Source organism: Podarcis liolepis, assembly GCF_965112155.1.
Source record: "Podarcis liolepis genome assembly, chromosome: 16".
Taxonomy (NCBI): Eukaryota; Metazoa; Chordata; class Lepidosauria; order Squamata; family Lacertidae; genus Podarcis; species Podarcis liolepis.
Window position 1 is genome coordinate 44,073,706 of NC_139567.1, and position 23,702 is coordinate 44,097,407.

The following is a 23,702-nucleotide window of genomic DNA, read 5'->3' on the forward strand; positions in this document are numbered from 1 at the left end:
CCGGGGAACCTCCAAGCTTTGGGGGTGGGGGGGGGGAGGAGGCAGCAAAGCGAGGGACTGAGGGACTCCTCCAACGACAAGGGTTGGGGAAGAAGAGAAAGGGCTATTCCGCTCCAGTCATGGGAGGGGAATATGTACTGGCCCAACTGGTGTGCGGTCTTCGGAAAGCGGGGTGCGGGAAGGAAGCCTAGGCTCGGGGTCCACTGACCTCGGTGGAGAAAGGCAACAACCGGAGCCGATGACGAGCCGGCGCGTGCGTGCAGCGGCTGGCCTCGAGCTCGGGAAGCTGCGCGCGGCGATGTTGACGCGGGGCGCGCGAGAGCTTGGGGGCGGGGCGGGAGAGAGAGAGAAAGAGTTGGCAGCACCAGGCGCTGTTACTTATTGCGCTGCGGACGCTGCCAGCAACTGCGGTGGTTGTGCGGCGGCCGCCGCCGCAGAACATCCTCGTCAGTCAGCTGAGCTGCCTGGCGGCGTAGGGAGCCGAGGGGCGGGGCTTCCTTTCTGAAGGAGCTGAGGGTGGGGGTCCTCCGGCGCCTTCGGCGAAACGGCGCCGGCCCAGAGCGCTTCTAGGAGGCTGCCTTTGTGCGCGACGTAAAGCCCTCTTTCCCTCCCTCCAGCCCCGTGTCACATGTGGAAAAGGGGGCTGGATCCAGTGACGCAACTCGGAAAACTGTTGGGGAAGCCAGAGCAGGAAAGTGAGTGGGAGGCGGCATCGCCGCTTTAACCCACGTTTCCTTTTTGAAAGAGAAACCAGTGTTTCCCAACCTTTTTTGGACTCGCCCGTCTCCCTCCAGGCAACATCTCGGAACACCGGTTGGGAAACACTGGTCTAGAGCAGCCTTGGGGCTGATGGGCACCTGTTGGTGAATGTTGTTCTAGAGTCACCGGCAGTGTCTTTGGACTTCAGTTGCCATCATCTCCACTCAGCCTGGCCAGTGGTCAAGCATGATGGGGTTTGGAGGGCAGCATTGTAGAATTGTAGAGTTGAATGGGACCCAAAGGTCATTGTGAAGTAGGTTGGGGAAAGGCTGAAGAATTCTGGCTTCTACCTCATTGGCACCAACATGGCGCAGTCCTTTTGATTTTTGGCTTTTTATTCTCAAAAGTCAACCATGCTGATCAAATTGCACTCATGACAAGGAAGGAACTGTGTCGGCTCTCAGAATTGATCTCCTGAAACCAATCAGCAGCAGCATAATCAATTTTCTTTTACTTGGAAGAGGAAAGGGAAGCGTTTGTTAATGCTGTATTCAGTGTGTATTAATTGAAGGGCAATCTTGGATCTAAAGGAGCTCGTGACCTCAGTCACATAGAAAGCCTTTCTGTGTTTCCTTATCTCCCCTCCCCTCTATGTGATTCACAAAAATGCCTAGTAATGGAGGGTTTGCAAAAAAAAATTCCCCTCCCTCTTCTGGGACAGTCAGTGGGTGCTCCCCACCCCCTCTTGCCCCCTGCCCAGCTGCACTTTCACAAGGGCAGAGAGACCCTTGTTTCTAAATAATCTTGGGAATGGGTACTTGTCTAGGATCCTTGTCTTTGGTTCTGCTTACCAAATATTTCTCTGTCTCCCTGTCAGGAGAATTGGACTAGCAGTGTGATGCTGAGCTAAATGACTCTTGGGCCAAGGCTCAAGACACAACACTGCCCATACTCTTATCTGTAATTACGGAAGCAGGCCATGAGAATTGTTCGCAACCTTCACTTTTTGCTTGCTTTTTTAAAACAAACAAAAATGCTTGCATTCTTCTTCTGCAAGGCACACAGAGAGGTTGTTGGAGAGAGCGTGGTTGCACTCAGGAACTGCTTCCAGGCATACCATTGGGGCATCTGGTTAGCTACCAAGCAGAACATTGGACTCAATTGGCCTTTGGACTGACCCAGTTGCAGGGCCCTTCCGTGTCCTCCTGGGATTTGGAGAGTGCTGGAGCTCTGCCCCTCAACGTCTGCAGGTCCTCTTGACTTCTGAGAATTTACCAGGTAACATGCTTCCAACTTCAAGCTTGTCTTCCAAACCTTAAGGGTCAGAGGCTTGTCTTTTTGCTTTGAAATGAAAGCTAATGTCTCTAAGATTCAGAGGGTCTTCTCAGTAGTGGCGCCCACACTGTGGAACGCCCTCCCATCAGAAGTCAAGGAGATAAATAACTATACAACTTTTAGAAGACATCTGAAGGCAGCCCTGTGTACGGAAGCTATTTAAAGTTTGATGTTTTACTGTGTTTTTAATATTTTGTTGGGAGTTACCCAGAGTGGCTGGAGCAACCCAGTTTGATGGGCGTGGGGTACAAATAATAAAATGATGGTGATGTTGATGGTCCATACTCCAGTTCATTCTGTTTGTGCATTCCTGCTGTGGCAGCTCAGATTTCGTACATTCTTTGCTGAAGCTGAAGCTGCTTGGGCTAGTAGGCATGGGAAATGGCAGACGGGGAATTTCTTGCTTGCTCATTTGGTCTCCGAATGACTTGCATTCCCCACCCCAGTTTTTGGTGTTGTTTGGGTGTTCCTTTTCCAGGAGCCAGCTTGGGATCAAGGGTCTGGAGGGTGCTTGTTGCAGCAGGAGAGGTGCAGAGTGTCACGAGCTGAAGGGATAGCCTGGGGTATGCCGAAATCTGAAGGGAGAGCTGTGGCAAACTGAGCCTTGTGAATCTTCCCTGATTTAATCTTTCTTGATTTCTGTCTGGCCTGTGAATCAGAAGTTAGAGGGACATTGTGACTTTAGATCATAGAAGCATCAGAGCTAAGAAAGGAAAGTCAAGGGAAGAAAGGCCCGGGGGGGGGGGCGAGGAGGAAGGATGGCTGCAGTTTGGGCAAAATTTGCTCTGTACATCATGCTTTTGAGATGTTGACAGAGAGCAGGAGGGCTTTTAAAATTGTGACAGAAAGGAGCTGAGGTGCTCAGCCTTCTACAGATTCGCTCATTACAGCAAAGGTAGTGAAGCCCTCTGAAGAGCAGCCAGGACCCCCACCTCCAAACCTGACCTTTCATAGGAATGTAAGAAGTTCCCTGACACTGAGCCAGCCCATTGCTCTTTCTGGCTCAGTACAGTCCACATTGACTGACAGCAGTTGGCTTTCCAGGGGTTCAGGTGGGAGTGTTTTCCCAACCCTCCCCCAAAACAAAGTAAAAAATAATTATTATTTTTTTAAATGATAGGGTGTGCAGAGTTAGCAGCTCTCCCTCTGTTGTAGACTTTGCTCCTGAACAGCAGTCAGACTCTGTTCCTGCGCGGTGGGGCAAGCAGGACTATTTGCGACTGCCAGCCAGGAGAGCAGATCTCGGCTGCTGACCAAGCACTGAAGCTCACCTGTTTGGTCCCTTGGCAAGCCAGCATCTCTTGTCCTGCTCTGCTTCCTAGGGTGGTTGCAAGGTGAAGTGGAATCATCCCCCACAAGTCTCATTGGAGGCAGTGGGAGAGGACGACAATGTAAGTGTGATCAGCTACCCCTCCAGGCTGTTGTAAATTGTGAGGGTGTCAACTTACTGGCACATTGAATCAGCTTGCAATATTAACGTTGGGCCGTTGAAATCCGGAAGCCGCAACTAGTGGAAGGGCAAGCAACTCAGGTTTCTTCTTTAAAAGAAAAAGAAGTTGCCAGGCGTCAGAAAGAGCCTGTTGATGTGTTTGTAGCAGACGTCCTGGTTGAGGTGTTGAGTGTTGTATGCAGCTGACTTTGGAGCCACAGGAGCAAAGGTGGGAGCAGGTGAGATGGGGCAGGTATGTGTGATCAAGCAGCTGTGTATAATAACCCTCCTCCTCTCCAACTCATGGAAACACATCCTTTCTTTAGCTGGCTGGAAGAACAGCTTCAAATATATTGGTGATCTCCTTCTGCTTTTCCCTCTCTCTCCCACTGCCTTTCCTTTCTTCAATTCACATCTAAGATGATAAATTCAGCTCCCTTGAAATAGAATCTGCCAGAGTGGATGTGGGGTTTCTGCAACTGGCAGTGGGAGTTATAAAATCAGAATTGTCAAGTCGGAAAGGGACCTCAAGGGTCATCTAGCCCCCTGCACTACAGGAGTTACTGCCTTCACTGGTTCTGATTTAAAAGAGGGGTAGAGCTGGGTACCAACCTGGTCCTCTCCAGGTATTTAGGACCACAAGTCCTGGCTGGACTTATTTATTTTTATTGTTATTTATTCAGTTTATATGCTGCCGGTTATTAAAAGATGTCAGAACGGTGTACAGCATTAAGACTCCCTTATGGGCGTTTATAGTCCCCAAACATCTGGAGGTCACCAGATTGGCAAAAGATGCAACCACTGAAGCATCACAAAAGCAGAGAGGCTTGTAAGAATTTGTATGGCCTAGTAACTTTTGTGGACTTAACAGCAAGACTGACCTCAAAAGAATCTCAGCAGTATTGTGCACCCTTGTAAGTAAGTCCACAAAAGTTACCAATCCACTTTAAAAAAGAAAAGACAGAGAGAATGAATTTAGTTTCCCTTCTTTAGTCTCCTGGCCATGACTCCATTCTCCGTAGGCAATCAGGCAAGCAATGATTTGCGAATATTGTTCCATATGAAACTGTGAGGCAGGATGGCTAAGTTGTGGCCATGCAGGATGTTGTTGGATTCCAGCTCCCAGTAGCCAGCTTGACTGTTGATCAACTATAATGGGAGCAGAAGTTTAGCCCCATTTTGGGGCAGGGCACAGGTCGGACGCCCCTGCTGAACAGTCTTAGGTTGCAGAGAAGATGGGGACAAAATAATGATTCATTCTCCCACCCAGTGTCCAAGAGAGAAACTGTCTGTTTAAAAAGTCATGCTCATCATTGCAGCCTGTCTTCATCAGTGGCCTTTTCGTGGGAACACGACTTGCCAGGTAGTTTAAGTCTTCCCTTTGCCTTTAAACATTAGTGGTTTGTAATGTTTGTAAAGGAAAGAAAAAGGCCTGCTACAGCTTTGAGGTTCTTTCTTATTGTGTTTTGTTCCCGTCCCTTTTAAAGTTGTCATTCTGGGGGGGGAGGGGTTACATTTAGGTTCTGCAATTTTTGAATAGCTTGTAGCTTCTGCTGCTTCTGACAGTAAATGAAAGTGCCTGTTGCATTTGCTGAAGAAGCAATCAAGGCCTGGTTTTATTTATCTTGTAGCATCTGTAGGGAAGAAGTATGGGAGAGGAATGCACAAAACTTCCTGTTCTGTGTTAAAGGGAAGATGTAACGGTCCTTCAGTTCTTTCTCTCCCATGTCAGAGGCGGTTTTAGGGTCACATGACTGGGGGCTCTTGGTCTTGTGGTTTTCAATCAGGGCTGTGTGTGTCCCCTCATTCACAGGAAAGCGGAACATATTTATGGTTGTCCTGGAGATCACTTTCCCAAGGATCTAGGAGCACAGGAAGCTGCCTTACACTGAGTCAGACCATTAGTCCCATCTAGCTCAGAGTTGCCTGCACTGACTGGCAGCAGTGGCTACCCAGGACTTCAGGCAGGAGTCTCTCCCAGCCCTACCGGTTGGTGCCACCGGGGATTGAACCTGGGACCTTCTGCTTGTGCAACAGATGCTCTGCCACTGAATTTCTTCTCTGCTGCTGAAGGTTGCAAAGATACAGACCCGATGAAAGATATGCTTGGCTAAATCACCGGTTCCTGAGGTAGCCCCAACAGGGTTGCCAGTAATCAGGACAGAATTTAAAGTAAGCAGAATAGGGTTTCCCGTAATCGGGATTGCACCTCATTTGCATAATTTATAAAGGTTGTGCCACTTGCCCTGCCTGGATTGCATTGGCCCAGGTTGCTCTGCCAAGCAGGGTGGGGCTCTGTGCAAGGTGGCGGTGGAGACACGTGCTGTAATTTGGGGAGTGTTTCCCCACCTTCAAAACCACGTCAAGCCTGGAAAACTTCAACCTCCAGAATGTGGCTCTTTATACCCAGCCGGACCCAACTGCATAATTAACGGCATAATGTATGCGCAATTAGGCCTTGGAGTTGCTGCCGTCAGGCGCTCTTCCCCACCCCCTCCTTGCCTTGCTGGGAAGGAGCAACGGCCTCAGAAGCATTGATCATCCAGCAGCAGCTTGGCTGAGTAATGTCAAGGGCGAAAAACAGAGAAGGCAAGGGAGTTTTTCAGGCACTTTGGTAAATATTAATTAAAGTGATTCATAGTCCAGATAGCACAGCCCAGAGGTTCTGAGGATCCCTGAAGCGGAGGGGCTGGTTGCAGCAGCCCTTGTTAATGCAGCAGAACCGAAGAGGCCTTCTGGTGGAATGGACTTTTCCTTTACTCGTTAACATTCTCCCCCCCCCCCCCAACGCTTTACTTTTAGGGCATGTAAGCATACAAAGTGCCTGCCCTCTGAAGAGTCCCCCCTGCCTGCTATGTTCTCTGTGCGAGTCGCTGTTCTGGTTGTGCCTCCTGATGAGAGTGAAGCCGAGCTCGTGGCTTCCTCTGAGGACAGGTAATTTTGCTGCCTCCTTCTGGGGAGTGGCTGTAGCCTCTTATGCAGCTCTCCAGATATTTCTGGACCCCCGGCTCCCATAATCCATGGGACGAGTGGGCCTTGGGGGTCCAGCTACACCTGGGGGGGGGCACTTGCTCAATGCCCTTGTCAGCAGAGGTGGAGGAAGGTAGCTTTATCACCACTGCACCAGGAGAAAAAAGCTAGAAGGCACCACCTCCCCCAAGCCATTGGAGCAGGAATAACCTATTTCCTCTTCTCCCCCCGCCCCCCCCAAATTCGTTTGAGCAGATAATAATAAAACAGTGACTTGTTTTTAAAATCTTGACACTGAGAGCCAGTGTGGCATAGTGGTTAGAGTGTTGGACTAGGACCAGGGTTCAAATCTCCACTCGACCATGAAGCCCTCTGCGTAACCTTGGGGGCCAGTCCCTGTCCCTCAGCCTAACCTACCTCGCAGGGTTGTTGGTTGTGAGGATTAAATGCGGGTGGTGGAGGGAGGCTATCCGCCACATTGAGCTCCTTTGCAGGAAAAAAGGTGGGGTAGAAATGCAAGAAATAAATGTATATAAGAATAAAGGCTTCTTTCTGAGGAGGACTTAATTTTCACCTCCTGACATAGCTTCTTCATCTCAGGAAGAGGAAGGGCAGTGACTGGAAACCCCCCAAGAGGGAGGTGAGTTGCCAGACAGTGGGCGAGCGGGAAGCATGGCTACTGCCTGTATTTTGTTAAGTTTTTTTAATGGCCACCTATGAAAAGCTGGGCCTGTGTGGTCGTTGGGTTGGAGCGGATGGTGACTGACACAGGTGCTTTCTGAAACTAGATAGCATCTTTTTGAGGTTCAGAACTTGTGAAAGCTCTGTTTCTGCGAAAGGAGGCAGCAGGGACTGTGTGTCTGTTTATATCCCTCCCAATAAGGAGGATCAGGAATAGTGCCCCCCGCCAGCTTCTCAAATCAGTTTAATCCTCAAGATGTCCACTTGCAGCCTGGCTCCCTGATGCCAGTTTGTTTGTTTGTTTTGTTGCCAAAGCAGCTTAAGTTAACAGGCTTGTTTCTGGGTATTGTGGGGGAGGGGTGAGCCTGGTGGGCGCCCCACTTCCGAAACCCCTGATGTCATCCCCATTTCCTAAGTAAGATATCGGGGAATTAATTCAGGAAATGGCCTGCAGTTCTTGCACCTCTCCTTCCCCCGCCCCTTGCCATCCCAGCCCGCAGAGTGGGGGCATTTGAACTTCCTTGCCTGAAGGAAACGTGGCTCAACATCCTTCCTGTCTGGACTCCAGTTCACAGGCAGCGCAGGGGAGTGAGAGGACCCCTGAGAAGATCCTGCAGTGTATCCCCAGCCCCTAAGCAGAGCTCTGCTGTTCAGACTTCCTGCTGGCCTGGAGCTGTTTGGGGCTGGCAGAGAACCCTCCCCTGTTGCGTGGCATGTACCTGCTATGGGTCAGGGCTGGCTAACTTGAGGGCTGTATAGAGAGTGGGGGTGCTGGAGAGCATTTGGCCTCAGGTGTGTTTTCCCGCTCCTGATGTCCGTCTCCAGGGGACCACAACCTCCTAGGGCAGGGGTTGTGGGAGCTCTGGTGACCCTCCAGATGTTGCTGGGCTCCAGCTCCCATGTCGTTCCTTCTGGGTGGCTGGGGCTGATGGGAGTCTTGCTTCTTTTACTTCACGAATTTGTGTCCTCCTTCATACCTAGGATGTCTCCCCAGTCTGTAGGAGCCACCAGCTTGTTTTCGGGGCAGCCCTTTTTGCTTCCAAAGTGATGGGCTCCTCAGCTGCCCATGTTTGCTCTTGGAAAGAAAGAAAGAATGAATGAATGATATTTTCAAATCAGAGAGATGCTGAGGCTTGCAGGCCCTGCTGGTCCTGGGAAGGAGGGAGGGCGCATCCCTGTATATAATTTGCCTCCAAGGTGCTTTCCTGGGAGCAGCAGCTGTATGCCAGGGGCAAATTATCAGGCAGAATTACTCAGTGGTTGTCTAGCCCTCTTAGAACACGCCATCTGTGACCAGCAGTGTTATTTCAAACCCTTTCCATTCAACAGTGTCTGCAAATCAGCAGCCAATTACTGCATAAATTGACTCCATTCCGCGGAGGTGATTTTTGCTGACTTACCGAATGGGCAGAGCGAATGCCAAGAGTTTATGCTGTAATACCTTCCCGCCCTCCTCTGACACTTCAATAGCTTTCGGCATGGATCAGCTGTAAGAACCAACCTGGGAGTGGGGCTGTTGGCATTGCAGTAAGAACATATGAGCATCAGAAGGTCCTCTGGATTAGGCTGGAAGGGGCCCACCTAGTCCAGCATCCTTTTGTCACAGTGGCCAACCGGGTGCCTGCGGGAAGCCCACCAACAGCACCTGAGCTCAAGAGCAGCTCTCCCCTCCTGTGGTGTCCGGCTAGTGGTACTTAGAAACATGCCAGCCCTCTCCTCCATGAATTTGTCTAATCCTCTGCCTCCTGTGGAAGTACGTTTCATAGTTCAGCCGTGTGCTGTGTCTCAGCATTTCTTATTCCTTTCGTCCCCCAAGCTGGGCTCCAAATGGAAAGTATTCCAGAAACGAGCATGCAGTAATTTGGTCACTTGCATGCTGATCTCATCCGTTTGCAGAGTCTGGCAGGGGACGGCTTGCCAGAAACTGGAGTCAAACCCTGACTTCCTGTGCCAGGACAGTTTGCACCTTGAGGGATCTGATGGGTAGCCAGCCAGTCACCTGCTTCATTTTCTAAAAAGGCCCCAGGTAATGATTGACTGCTCTCTCTTTCTACCTTGGGGATTGGGATTAGATTCCCCGCCTCCAAAGCCTTTCTCCTTGAGAGTGTCCCTTTAAGCATCAAGGGGTGGTGTGAACGTGTGTTAAGAGACAGATCCAAGTCTTCAGAGCTGAGCTGATAAATTGCTTTTCATTAATGGGCAAGGAGGGCCCAGGAACTGAGGCTGGCTTTCCTGCAGAAGCTTTTATGTGTATATATCCATCTTGCAAATCGTGCAGGTGCCAGGAAAGGAGAGCAAGCCTCTTCTGCCACCTCCAGAGAAGCCAGCCTGTGGGCCCAGCAGGTTTGCATGGAAGCCAGTGCCTGAGGCTGAGTCCAGTGCAAGCCCTGGACAAAGTCATTGGCCTCTTGGCTCTCTTGTCCCTTCCAGGACAGCATGGTCTCTCTCAGGAGGAGTTTTGCTTTTGAACTTCCGTGGATTGCGTTTCTGTGACTTTCAGACACTGAAGGGCAGAATTGGGCACTTGTTGTAGCATTCAGTTGCCATCTGGGGGCCAGACGGCTCGAAAGTCATCTTTTTCAATACAACATTTTGGCTCCTGAAATTCGTTCTGATTGTGGCATAAGATACCAATGATAGAATTTTACAGAATGTGTTGTTAGTGTGTGAAAACAGGCAAAGCCCAAGGAATCTCCAGGCATGCACCTCCAGATGGCGGAGACGTCAGGCGGCAATCCTGGCGCCTGGCAAATTTCAAACTCTGGTGTAGACAGGTGAGCTATTAACTTTGCTGGACTGAACTTGCAAAGTTGTCGTTGCAGCTTTGCAGAGAAGCCATGGAGGGCTGAGAAGGGCTCCCACTGGCAGAGGGTAGGGGAGAGAGGCATCAGTGCTTGGCAGGGGGAGCTGGTCTATTTGGCCAAGTGGTGCTTTGCCCTTAGCCAGCCCTCCTGTTCCTGCCTTCTTGCAACCAGCCCCGGAGGTAGCCCTGCCTCTCAGCTTGCTCCTCCTTCGCCTCAGTGTTGGAACCTTCTCGAGGAGAACTGGAATTACGTAGTTAGGAGCTTCAGAAGCACCCTCCATCTTGCAGAATCCATCTCTGAACAGCTGTGTCTATCAAAGTACCAGCTGGCTTTACTTGAGGCTGGTGTGCAGTACTGCCAGAACAGACAACAACTGGGGGGCGGCCAGTGCTGTGTGGGTTCTGGGGCCAGCCACTGGGCTTACCTGTCCATGTGCTCATGGTATTGGGATGGTGGTGCAGGCCAGGCTTTCCCCTCTGCAGAGTGCTTTGAACCATTTATCTGGAAAGAGCAGGGTGGTGTTAATAATTAAAAAATTAAAAGCCACGACTCGGGTGGGAGGGGGTGAGCAGCTATTTTCTGGCCTGTTGGTTAGCAAAAAACGAGGTGTGTGGGCAGGGAAGGAGGCCAGAAGCTTCCCACAGCCCCAAGCCACCTGCACCCAGAGCATGAGAAGGTGCTAATGTAGCTTCCTGTTCTCCATGGAGAGTGGGTGAGAGGCAGGCAAGCACTCGAGGCTTTCTCCTTGACAGATCATACTGTTTTTAGCATTGACCTCCCCGTCACCAGCACCTCTCAGACCCTTTCATGATATGGAGACATCCACATTGTGCATCATTTTAAAATCTTCCCTCACACCCAGGATGCTGGGCCTTTGGCTTCATTCAGCTGCCAGGATGTCCTTAGAAGCAAGCAGCTCAGGAGGAAGGGTTTCTCAGCCCCGATCTCTCCCTGCTTGTCAGTTTATGCATTTGGGCAGTTTTCTAGGGAAGGGACTCGGGTAGCTTGAAGCTACCCAGCAGAACTTTAAATAGCTTCCCTTCTGATCGCCTCTGGTGAGTAAGAACTGCCTTTGGGCAAGTAGGAAGGGGGGCTTTTGCAAACTGGCCTGCGTCTGTCTTCCTTTGCTCCTTCTTTCCTGGCCATCAGAATGCCAAAAATGTCATTGACGCAGATGCAGGAAAATAGTTTGTTTTATGGATGAACTCCCCCCCCCACTCCCCTTCAGATGTGAATTGATTTGCAAGGCTAAGCCAGGCAAGCACTGTGCCTTGGAAACATCATAAAGATCTAATGCTGCCATGTCAGGCAGACGCTGAAGGAGGAGATAGCATCTCATTCACCCTGACTGCTTTCAGGCACCCCCACCTGGTGGAAACATCAAATAGGTTTCAGGGTTTAGGTTCTGAGAATGGGGCGTGGGGGCTGCTGCGGCTTCCATCTTCAGTAACCCCGCTGCTATTCAATCTTGTCATCTCAAACACCTTTATTTTTCCCAAGTCTGAACTTGGATCTTTCATACGCTGTTTCCTTCAGTGTGCTGCATTTGTCTCTCCCTCCCAGCCCTCCCAAAGCAGATGCATTGATCAATGTTGGGGTGTTGAAAGTAAGATTCTTCCCCCGTTCTGTAATGGGAGATTCCGGGAGAAATCTGCAGTGGACCATGAAAAAATAATGTGTGAAGAATCTTCTGCTTTTTGCATACATCTTCACATCTGTAAAGACTCAGAAGTTGATACTAGATCAATAATCATCTAGAAAGTGTGTGTGTGTGTGTGTGTGTGTGTGTGTCTGTGTCTGTGTGTGTCTGTGTTTGTTTGTTTGTTTGTTTGTAAGTAAGTAAGTAAGTGTAAATGTGGTCCTTTTCCTTCCAACCATCAGCAGTAGCTTCTGTTTGTTTTAAAAAGCAAATTAGATTTACTGTTCCATATATAAAAAAGGCACCTATGTTCTTGATAATAAGCAAATACAAATTGACCAATGAATTTAAAGGCAGATAACATTTTTGAAGGGAATCTTTCCAAAGAATGAAAGCCTTTATAATAGCCTGGCGGGCGGCCCTTGTTCCCCAGGCTGGACTGGATTCTCACCTGCCTGCCTTCTCTCTCTCCTTGCAGTGTGCAGAGGACTGAGGGCCCCATGTGCTAGTGACCGCCTGCCATGCTGGCCTGTCTGCCGGGACCAGGCGACCTCTCCTTCCAGCTGCTTTCTTACCCGCAGATGAACGCTGGACTTCAGAAATGTGAGTAGCTGCCACCACTACGAATCTGGACAGTGCAGCCGTGAGCTGGGAGAACCCACAGGAGGGGAGAATTGCTGTTGCGCTCAGGTCCTGCTCAAGGAATTCCCATGGGGGCATCTAGGGGGTCACTGTGAGGACAGAAGGCTGCACCATGGACCAGTGGCCTGACTGAGCAGGCTTCTCTTACAGTCTTCCATTCATTGTGGGTTGAACCCGGGTCCTTTCTCTGGGGTCCTTTCCAGCACTCACCCAGATTGACAGCAGCCACTCTCCTTGCGGCCCACGCAGACAGAGAGAGGTGGCCTTTGGGACCCTTCTTAGCAAACTCCCTCCCTGAGTGACTCTCCCATCATTTCAGAAGCCAAGATGGGGGCAGCCGTGACCCTTGGTCATGCTGCCTGAGGCTGATGGGGGAGTTGGAGTCCCCACAGTATCTTGGGCAGGCAGGACATACTTTCCTCCACCTCTATTTTAAAGTTGTTTTTAAAAGGGGAAAAAGCTGTTTTAGTGAAATCTAAAAAAGAAGCAGGGGGTAACGGAGGAAGTGCTTACTGTTCTCACAGCTATTATTTCCACCGTGCTTTTCAGCACCATTGATGTGCTATAACAGTTGCCTTTGTCTTGCTGACACTGTGAAATGTGCTTTATCTGGGTTTACAACCCGCCCTGAAGCTGCAGTGCTTCATGGCGGGTTGACAGCTTCCATACTCCCAAATCCTGTGCTGCAAGAAGGAAATAAGGCATTCGAGGCTCCTTTGAGCCCCGGCTACTCTTCCTCTTCTGGGTATGTGTGGACACAGAGGAGACTGCCCACCGCAGCTCTGTGTGCCTCCCTGTCCTCTCCTTTTCGATTGGCTCTGCCGGTAATTTTTGCCCTCTCTCCATGTCTGCTGTGGCTGGGGGGTTCAGTCACCCCCAGAGGGGTGAGAGGCTTGCCTGCCGATGGGGGAGCCTGCCCGTTGCCTTCTGCCCTCCCATCTGGGAACGGAGTGTTTTTTGTTCTTTTTCACACACCCGTTGTCTGATTCCAAGCAATACCTATGCTTGAAATTCATTTTAATCAGTAACCTAAACTGAAGCTGCAGGGGGTGGAGTTAAGTCCTCATCCCAAATAAATAATAATAATAATAATATTTTTATTATTATTTGTACCCTGCTCATCTGACTGGGTTGAAGGAATGCTTCAGAGGAGGTTGCTTACATTGAGACAGGATGGTTGGTTGGATGGCTGCCTGTCAGGGTTTCTTCAGCTGTCTTCCTCCATTGCACTGGGGGTTGCACTGGATGACCCTCTGGAGACCCTTCCCCACTCTACAATTCCATGATTCTGTGAAGCTGAGGAATGTCCCACCAAGAAGGGCTGGTGGGCTGCCTTCTTTTTGTTTTTGATGGACCGATCTGATTCAGATTGAATATCTTCCTTAAGAGTTACACGCCTCCTCATTTAGGGAAGGGCCAGGGAGGCAGTCATTGTGGGCCCTCCAGGCATTTCTGGGCTCCCAACTCCGTGCATGGCTGCAGGATACTGATGGGATTTGGGAGCCCAGCAACAGTATGGGCGAAGGCACCGCCCTGGCTGCTCCTGCCTGAGGACTCCTGATCTGTCCTGGCCCAGCAGAAGTAAGCTTTGTTCCATTTCTGTTGCCTCAAGCAAAGAAGAGAGCCTCCATGTTCAGGCACAGTCTACCTTAGGGGGTGGTTGCCAGGTGCTGTGAGTAAATAATGGGACCGGGGTTGGGGGACGGAGAGCATTGCCATCTATGCCCTGCTAGTGAGCGTCCCAGAAGTGTCTCTCTGTCTATATCTGGACTAGATCAGGGACAGGGAACCTGCAAGGCTCTCTGGACTGTAACTCCCGGCAGCCTGAGGATGACTGATAGCAGGGGACGATGGGAGTTGTAGTCCAGAGACATCTGGAGGGCGCAGGGTTCCCCACCCCTGGCCTAGACGGACCTTTCTGGGAGGGGCAGTTCTTTTTGTTCTTAAGAGACAGCACTGGCTGTTTGTTGAGTCAGTGTTGATGGCGTCTCTTTTCTTTCTCTCGTTTTCTTTCTCTCTCTCTCTGTCTCTCTGCCTTTCTCTTCTCCCTCTTCCTACTTCTCTCCTTCCTCCTCATCCTCATCCTCCTCCTCTTTCCCACCCACCCCTCCCTTCCCCCCAACCAGGGGACACTCCACAGAAAATGAGAGCCGCACAGCAGCACCCTACTCCAGCAGAGTTGGACGCGTATGCTAAGAAGGTGGCCAGCCATCCTCTGACTATCAAAATTTTCCCCAACAGCGTCAAGGTCCCCCAGCGGAAACACATCCGCCGCACCGTGAACGGGCTGGACACTTCCGGGCAGCGCTACAGCCCCTACCCGCCGTCGCAGGCCTCCGTGAAGACGGGCCTCCTGGCCATCGTCCGGTCCCCGCCGGCCAAAGGGATCGTCAAGGACTTTGACGGGACCCGGACGCGCCTGCTGCCGGAAGCCATGATGAACCCCCCCTCTGCCCCCTACGCGGCACCCAGCACTTTAAGCCACCCGCAGGCGTTGGCCCGCCAGCAGGCTCTGCAGCACGCCCAGGGCTTGGCGCAGCAGCAGCAGCAGCACCCTCAGGGGATCCCCGCGGCCCTGCAGCAGCCGCAGCACCCGCAGAGCATGGCCCACCCGGCCCTGCAGCCTCCGCCCCACCACGCCAACCACTTGCTCCAGCAGCAGCAGCAGCCACCGGCAGCAGCGGGCCTGCACGGGGGCCGGAAGATGGCCGACGCTGACGCCCCGCCGAATGTGACTGTCTCTACCTCAACCATCCCCCTCTCCATGGCTGCCACGCTGCAGCAGAACCAGCCCCCGGACCTGAGCAGCATCGTCCACCAGATCAACCAGTTCTGCCAGGCCCGCGCGGGCATCAGCGCTACCTCAGTTTGCGAGGGACAGATTGCCAACCCCAGCCCCATCAGCCGCAACCTCCTGATCAGCGCAAGCACCCGGGTCTCCGCCCACAACGTCCCCACGCCCCTGCCTTCCTGCGTGGTGGACCCTGGGGTCCCCCCCTCGGGCCCCGGGGCCATGGGTGTCCCGCCGCTGGGGGGCGTCGTCGGCCGGGGGCCCCCCACCTACCAAAGCGAAATGAAGCAGGTGGCAGCCTGGAACCAGCACCAGCTTGCTCACCTGCAGCAGATGTGCGGCGAGGCCGTCGGCCCCTCGGGCCTGATGGGGAAGCCCCCCGGGCGGGAGCTGCCCGGGCAGGGCTTTGCCGGCAAGGCCCCTGGCTACGCCCTGGACCTCTGCATGGGCCAGCCTTTCAACGTGAAGCCCCCACTGGAGAAGCCCACCCCCTCGCCGCCGGTCAACAGCTTGCCGGGCCCCACCCCCTACACCAACGGGCACTACTTCCAGCCCCTGTGGAATAACATTCTGCCCACGCCCAACAGCGACAGCTCGGGCTCCCAGGACCTGGCGATGCCTTTCCACGGCGGAGGCGGGGGGCAGCCCCTGGGGGCCGGCCTGGAGTGCACCGGCGGACCTCACTACAGGGCCGGGGCCGGTGGCCCGCCTGCCCAGGGCGGCCTGATGCAGACGATGGAATACCTGAGCGGGGACTTCCAGCACTCCTGCCTCCGGGAGCAGCAGGGCGGCGGGGGGGTGCTGAGCAAAGCCCCCCGCCCCGCCATGAACCGAGCCCACGATCCCGCGGATAGTCGCAGCCTTCATATTCAGCACCCAGGGTATAGATAAGGCAGCCGTCACTTTTCACTGACCAGAGCGAAGATTAGGGTTAGTCTTAATTTGAATTAATAAGCAAAAGGTGTGTGGCTGTTTGTTTGGTTTTATTCCTTTTGGTTTATTGCTTATTTTTTTTTAAACGTGCAAACTTTGGTGATCCTGGTGACCAACTGCCGAAGGAGGTTTTTAAGCGGAGGTCTAGCCCCCTGCAGTGCAGGAATCGTAGCTTGAGAAGCCCTGGCAGGTGGCTTCCCAACCTCAGCTTAGAAACCTCCAGCGAAGGAGAGCTCACCCTCTTCCCAGGTAGTCCATTCCACTGTCAAACAGGTCTTATCCTCAGGAAGCTATTCCTAATGTTCAGCCAGAATCTCCTTCTTGTCATCAGTTTGGGTCCTCCTCTCTGGAGCGGCAGAAAACAAGCTTGCCCCATCTTCCATGTGACAGCTCTCTTGTCGCCTCTCAGAGTCGTCTTTTCTGCAGGCTATACATTCCCAGCTGAACTGTTTCTTGTAAGGCTTGGTTTCCAGGCCCTTTATCACCTTGGGACGCTCAACATGTTGATGCAGGCTAGACTAGCATTTGCTTTTTTTGCTGCTGCATCACACGGTTGACACATCTTAAGCTTGTCATCTACTGTGACCCCCCCTAGGTCCTTTTCATAGCTTATACATACAGCCCTGCAGTGCCCATTTGTGGGGAAGGCTGTGAGCTGGCTATTTTTGGAAGGGGTTTGTGCTGTTGGGGCGCAGCCCTACAAGAAAACACCCGCGCCCAGGGTCCTGTTCATCCCCCAGACAGGCTTGTCGTGGTCGTCGTCATGAGTTTATTTGTATGTTGCTTTTCCATGACAGAGCCACACTCAGAGCGGCTCACGAGAACATGCAGAATAAAATACAGCGTTTCAAGATAATACATTTAATACAGTGGTACCTCTGGTTATGTACTTAATTCGTTCCAGAGGTCTGTTCTTAACCTGAAACTGTTCTTATCCTGAGGTACCACTTTAGCTAATGTGCCAGAGAGGGATAATATTTTCCCAGTTTTCTTTCGTCCTCTCACAGCCTTGCCTCCAAAGACAGAACTTGAGCATACAGTGATCACCATGAAGTTTGCAGTTTAAACGAAAATAATAATAATAATCACAATAATGATTAACAGCTGCATTTTTTAAAAAAAATCTTTCTCTGTACACTGGCTAAAGCGATTGCTGTACACTGTAAACTCGGACGTGTAATATTTCTGTGTGAATGTTACCTGGTAGCGTGGTGGGGTCTGAGTAGCACTCTGGGGGTCAGCCCACTGCCCCTTCCCCCCTCCCCCCCTTTCCCTTCCCACAGCCCCGTGGGGGCTGAAAACACACTGATGACAAATTAATGAAGCCTTAAGCTGTTGCTCCTCCGGTTCTCCCTAACGAGCATGGATTAAACTCTGAAAGCTATCAGACAAAAACTTCTTTTTTAAAAGAAAGAAGAAAACCATGACAAAATTTCCAAATGTTTAAAAGTGACGTCCTAGTTGGCTTAGAGGTTCTTAAGGATTTTTCAGAAGTTGGGGAAATTAGGGTCAGTTTTTAAATCTGTGTATCTCTTTTGATTTAGGTGTCTAGTTCTGGGCTGTAGGAAACCTCGGTAACCTTCTTGAGCTTAGCTGCCATCTCTCTCCGCCCCCCCAACCTAGTGCAGGATCCTTTGGCTATTTTAAAAATCCCTCGATCAGGGTGTTAGAAGAATCGTGAGCTCCTTCCTTTTTTAAAGTGTTGTTGCGCTGTCTCCTTAGGACAAGATTCAGTGATCTAAAATACTTTTTTTTTAAATTTAGTGGATTAAATTATGCGCCGGCTTGCGTTGCCTTAACAGGATGCCTGATCTGTTACGCCAAATCCTAGCGCCACAGAAATCCTAATTTATTGTTCTTAGAATCTGACCCCTGCGGCCTTTTTACTTGCTTTTTTTTTAATTTGCTGGGGAGAGGGAGGAAGAAGATGGGGTCCACACATTTTGGTGAAAAAATGGGTGGTCTCCAATCTCACTTCTGCCCCCCACCCTACTCCCAGCGAAGGGTTCTCCTGCAATCCCCCCCCCTCCCCAGCAACAGGGCCAAAGTGCTCTCCCTGCTTCCCTCCTCAGCCAGTCAACCGCTGCTGGGTGCTCTTTTGTTTCGTTTTGTTTTTTAAGGTTCCTGTAAACTTCTGATACCTGGACTGAAAACCTTCCCTGTCCTCTGTCACCTCTCCAGGTACCAAGCTTAGACTGTTAAACTGCAGCTCCTTTTAACTCCTCCGCTTTCTGATCCCAGAGCAGTGCCAGAGCTAGCCTCCAGACCGACCCCCCCTGCACGGCAGAGCTAGTGCCCACACCTCTCCCCCCCCCGACTTATCACTGTTGTTGCCGTTGTTTTTGTGGAGAGGCACCTCCGTCTACCTTCATAGTTTTGTTTTTTTGAGCTCCTAAATCAGGGGTCCAGCACAGCTCACTTAACCAACGTGGCCCCTTTTTCTCCGGTGATGGCCAGGACCTACACTAGCTCAGCTTTGAGGTGCTCCCTTCCCCGCAAAGTACCCACATGTTCCCCCTGCCCCCTCCTTGCAGAATTTGGGCTGGAAGTGAAGGGCCTGCGACCTGCTTTGGTGCTGCCCAATTCCCTCCTCTTTTCCCCAGCACCACCACTACAAAGAAACTAAGTTTTAAACAGACTTCCTTTAGCAAAGGGACAGGAGCATTTCCTCAGACACATTGGCTGTTGACCACTCTGTTCTTGACCTGCGGCCATGTTTTTACAAGCTTGGTGCGGTGGGCATCATGCAGCGTGTTCACCTTGAAGAGGAGGAGGGACACGCTACTGTCCCTTTGCACCTCCTGCGTTTCCTTACAGCCCCCCCCCATCCATCAGAAACGTGTGGGCCTCCTAGGAATGGGGGGAGAAGGATGTAGAGGCCTGTTGGAGCACTGTAGGAGCCCCCGTCCTATTTCATCGCAGTTCCAGTAACGCCAAGACAGCACCTCCCTCTTCTCTCCCACCCCCCCTTCCCAGAATCAAGCTACAGGCCCACAATTTTGCTCAGAACGCAGAAAAGCCCTGCAGCTGCCACTTGGGAGAGATTCCCCCGTCTCTCTGCAGGTTGGGGTGTGAAGGGAAGCATTTGGGGAGCCCTCAGAGCAAAAGCAGTGACCCTTGCAGGTTCCCGTGGGGTGTCCACAGTGCCCCTCACCCCCCAGGAGCAGGGAAGATCTTCTGCATGGGGGGGAGGAGGAAGGTTGATGGTCTTAAACTGCTGCTGTATTTTCCTTAAAAAACACTTCACTGATTATAATTACTGTTATTAATATAAGCTGCTGCTCATGTGCTACGGGTATCCAAACTAGAGTTTCTTCTCTCTTTCTCTCTTTATTTTATTTTTTTTGGTCTGCAGGAACAAAAAATAAAAAAGTGAAGCCAAAAAAACCCTTAAATCTCTGGTCACGCTTTCTCTGTCCCCCACAACCCTTTCTGAAGGGTGCCTGAGTGTGGTCCGTCCACCTTGCCCAAAGCCCGCCTGCGCTGTTGTGGGTGTTCTTGGAAAGTTGGGGGTGGGAAGTGTCTCTGTGGCATGAGGGGTTAAAGTTTAAAGGGACCCCTGACCATTAGGTCCAGTCGCGGACGACTCTGGGGTTGCGGCGCTCATCTCACTTTATTGGTCGAGTGAGCCAGCGTACAGTTTCCGGGTCATGTGGCCAGCATGACTAAGCCGCTTCTGGCAAACCAGAACAGCGCATGGAAACATCGTTTAACTTCCCGCCGGAGCGGTACCTATTTACCGTATTTTGCGCCCCATAGGACGCTCCGGCCCATAGGACGCACCTAGTTTTTTGGGGGGGAAATAAAGAAAAAAAAATTATTTTCCCCCCAGGTGCGGGGCTGGAAGAACCAGGTCGGGGAACAGCGGGAAGGTGCGCTCTGCCTCGCCGCTGTCCCCCGAGCTTGTGGGGCTGGTGATGGAGAGAAGTGCGCTGATTCCGGGACTGTAGGCAGCTCTGCGCAGCCATCGGGAGCCGGGCGGGACTTTGCGCCCCACTCCCGATGGCCACGCAGAGCTGCGCTGAGCCCAGGACTGCAGGCAGCTCTGCGCAACCCTCGGAGCCGGTCTCCCGACGGTTGCGCAGAGCTTCCTGAAGCCTGGAGAGCGAGAGGGGTCGGTGCGCACCGACCCCTCTCGCTCTCCAGGCTTCAGCGAAAACCTGCATTCACCCCATAGGACGCACACACATTTCCCCTTCATTTTTGGAGGGGAAAAGGTGTGTCCTATAGGGCAAAAATACGGTACAGTATCTACTTGCGCTTTGAGGTGCTTTTGAACTGCTAGGTGGGCAGGAGCAGGGACCAAACAACAGGAGCTCACCCCGTCGCGGGGATCAAACAGCCGACCTTCTGATCGGCAAGTCCTAGGCTCTGTGGTTTAACCCACAGCGCCACCCGCATCCCACCCATGAGGGGTTAGGGACCCCTTTTCAGCCTGAGAGGCGCCATTCCCACAAGCGCAAACAGGGAGCCCACCTGTCCTCAGGGGAAGTTATGGAAGTGACTTTGCCTTTTGGGGTCCAATCACTCCAAAGCTGGAGCGGTTTTCCATGACCCGTGAAAGACATGATCACCATTCAGCAGCACAGACCAGCTTGGCAGAAGCTTGCAAGGAACAGGGGGGAGGCCAGTGAGGCAAGAGTCCCAAGGGTGGCCTAGAGAGAGCCCTGATCCTGACACCCCGCACCCATGTTGCACAGAGTATGAAAAGAGGATCGGACACTTCCATGGAGGAGAGCTATTGAAGACTACCAGCCATAATGGCTGTGCTCTTGCCTCCACAGCTGGGAGGCAGCGATGCTTCTGAATTCCAGTTGCTGGAAGCCGCCGGAGGGGAGAGTTGCTCTTGTGTCAAATTCTGCTTGTTGGTTTCCCAGCAGAGGCATCTGGCTGGCCACCTTCAGAACAGTTGGCTGGCTGGCACCTATTCCCACAATGGCAATTTGTTTGGATTAATTGGATTTTATATTATTGTAACCTGCCCTGGGATCTGCTGGTAAAGGTCAGCTAACTGAGTAATAGCAGCTCAGCTGTGCCTACACTGACTGGCAGCAGCAGCTCTCTGGGGTCTCAGGCAGGGATGTCTCCCAGTCTCGCCTGGAAAGGATGCCGCTGGGAACTGAACCCGGGAACTTCCAGCCATAGTGGCTGCTGGGCGTTTAAAAATTCATGCATACCACTTGATTTCAAGAAAATGCCCGACAACATTTGGAGCGCCATGCATTTCCCCTGTCTCTGCCTGAGCCGTGGCATGTGCTAGACCAGGACACTGAGTGTCAGGACAGACAAGTGTTTCTTGGGAGGAAGGAAGCTGAGAGCTGCGTTGTGTTGGTAGGAGCAAATTGGCAGGGGTCAATGATGAGGGGAGCCTTTTGACTTTCTTTCCATCCAAAATCTTCCCCTACCCATGGCATCAATCATTCAATTGCATTTCTATCCTGGCTTTGTCCTCCAAGGAGGCATGCTTGCTGCTCCCCTTACTCTAATCCCCACAACAGCCCTGTGAGGCAGGTTAGGCTGAGAGGCCGTGACCAGTGCGCCTCACGCCGGAGGGGGGATTTGAACCCTGGCCCTAGTCAAACAGTCTAACCACCACACCACACTGCCTCTCAGCTGCCGCCCAGGAGCTGCAGGTTTCCTGGTTCTTACTGCAGGAATCCTTGGCTTCCGTGGCCTCTGTATCAGAGTGTGAGCTTTGCACACAGCGGGATGTGGGCCACCGTGCTCAAGCGCATGGCTGTTGCTCACTGCAGCTCTCAAGCTCGTACGCTAGAGGGCAGGCTCACCTCGCACTGCGCTGCTTCCGCACTCTCCAGAGGCTGCCTCCAGCCTTGGGAAGCAAGCACCGCTCCATTCCTTGCTCACCTACCAAATGCCTTGTGACGTGGCCTCCTTTCAACCGCAAGCCAAGCCTCGCACTCGGCTCTCAAGCTTCTTGGCCTTCTGGGAAGTAAGCAAGCTGCCAGCTCTGCTCCGCTTTCCCCAAGGGCCTGGCTCCTGTGCTTGTACAAGTTTTTGAGCGCAGAGGCCCCTTTCGAGAACTCTCGCCAGGGGGTTGGACTAGATGGCCCTTTAGGTTCCCTTTCCAGCTCTACAGTTAGGCACATGGCCAGGGACAAGGAGTTTACGCAAGACAGACAACTGCTTTTGGAGGCCCCTGAAGGAACATGGCAGTGTGAGCCAGGGGGGCTGCTGGAAGGGGTTCAAGGGCTAATGCGGGCTGTTTTTTAAATGGTTAAGGATCCACTTGCCACCTAATACGATTCCAAGTTGGATTAGTCAAGAGCTGAGCTGGCCAGGCTCTTTGCTTATAGCTGTAGAGGTCAGTGGGTGGTTAGAGGCCTGGTGGTCCCACTCTGCCCATCTCTGCTGGCTTGGAGACTTGCTTGGCACAAGCCTAAAAACCTGCTTGGTTGACGAGAGTCCTAGGTTCCCAGACATTTTTTGAGCGGCTGCCTCCTTGGTTCCCAGTTCCCCCTATCCTGTAAAAAGCATCATTCAGAACAGTGCTTTGCCCCAATAACACAATACAACTCAAAACAGCAGCAATTAATTGCACATTTGTTCAAACCCCAGTTAAAACGATTTAGTTTAATGATTTGAACAAAATGGGTGAACTTTATCCCAGGACAGCAGCTTTTCAAAGTCTGATAGTCATGTATCCCTTCAACACCCCCTTGCCTCTTAGTGCCTCCCGGAAAATTCCAATACCCCACAGGGGTCAGTACTTTGGAAACCGCTCATCTAGAGGAAAGCCTTTTGCAGCCTCTCCCGGGAAACCAAAGCTATTCTCCCTCTTCCACCACTTCAAATCCTAGTCCTCATTGCTCCGAATTGAGGGGGACATAGAAAACTGCTTTATACAGGCTCTGGCTGAGGTCTTGGTTCGCATTGTGAGACTCTGGCTGTATTGCATATTGGGCCATTAGCTGATGCTTCTCTTCCACCCATGGGCAGGTGATAGTATTTGGAAGATGCTGAACCTGAGATCTTCTGGACTGAGCAATAACCCACCCCAACTGTAGCTTGCCCCACTCCTGCCCATTTTACTGGTCTCCTTAGCCACCTGCTGCCTCTAAAAACAGATAATCTCCTGGCCAGCAGCTTCTACTAGCCCTAGTGGCTTGGCTCTGCCTCCGCGGTCAGTCTGCAACACTTTTGAGCAGCAGCAGCAGCAGCTGGAAACCTCAGGAGGGGGCAGCCTGCTTGCGGGTTTCCCTGGCTGGCCACTGTAAGAACAGGATGCTGGGCAAGATGGGCCTGATCCAGCAGCCAGACTCTTCTTGCCTTCTGGTAACCAGGGCAGGGGACTCCACAGTTGCCCTCCCCTCCAGGTCTGCAAAAACCAGGCTGCACTTCAAAGGCCTCTTTGGAGAAGAATATTGGCACCCAAATTCACACCTGGAGAGAAAGCTGCCAGGGATTTGATTGTCTTTCTCTAGAGCCACTCCCACCTTAGCTGGCTCTGGTTTCAGCGAAGGAATAAAGGAGCAGCAAGACTCGCAGCCCCCAGCCAGCACGGAGAGCCTGGAGGGTATGGCCACCTCCCCTCCAAAAGGATATTGCAGAGTTGGAAAAGATTGGGAAAACAGCTCCCTTGGGAAGAAAGGTCCCAGAGTTTGGGGCTTTTTAGTTCAGAGAAAAAGCGAAGGAGAGGAGACAGAATAGAAGTTCACAAAATCACACATAGCCTTGGGAAAGGGGATAGAGAAGAGTTTTCTCCCTCTGTTGTAACACTAGAACTTGACGCTGAATGTTGGAAAATTCAGAGTGGAATCA

The 23,702-nt window shown here is 51.9% G+C and overlaps 1 protein-coding gene across 5 annotated transcripts in view; it reads left to right on the plus strand.

Moving 5' to 3' along the window:
- Positions 1 to 23,702, plus strand: part of FAM222B (family with sequence similarity 222 member B) — a 31,193-nt gene that overhangs the window by 6,679 nt on the left and 812 nt on the right. The window contains exons 2-4 of one of the 5 annotated variants that reach the window (XM_083479957.1): positions 12,036 to 12,160; positions 14,326 to 15,920; positions 19,279 to 19,318. In XM_083479957.1, the coding sequence (XP_083336083.1) occupies positions 12,079 to 12,160; positions 14,326 to 15,881 (1,638 nt within the window). In that variant the 5' untranslated portion in view covers positions 12,036 to 12,078 and the 3' untranslated portion in view covers positions 15,882 to 15,920; positions 19,279 to 19,318. Of the gene's footprint in view, positions 1 to 1,690; positions 1,978 to 12,035; positions 12,161 to 14,325; positions 19,319 to 23,702 lie in introns of those variants that run through there. The other 4 variants (XM_083479960.1, XM_083479956.1, XM_083479959.1 and 1 more) reach the window with 4 other exon arrangements.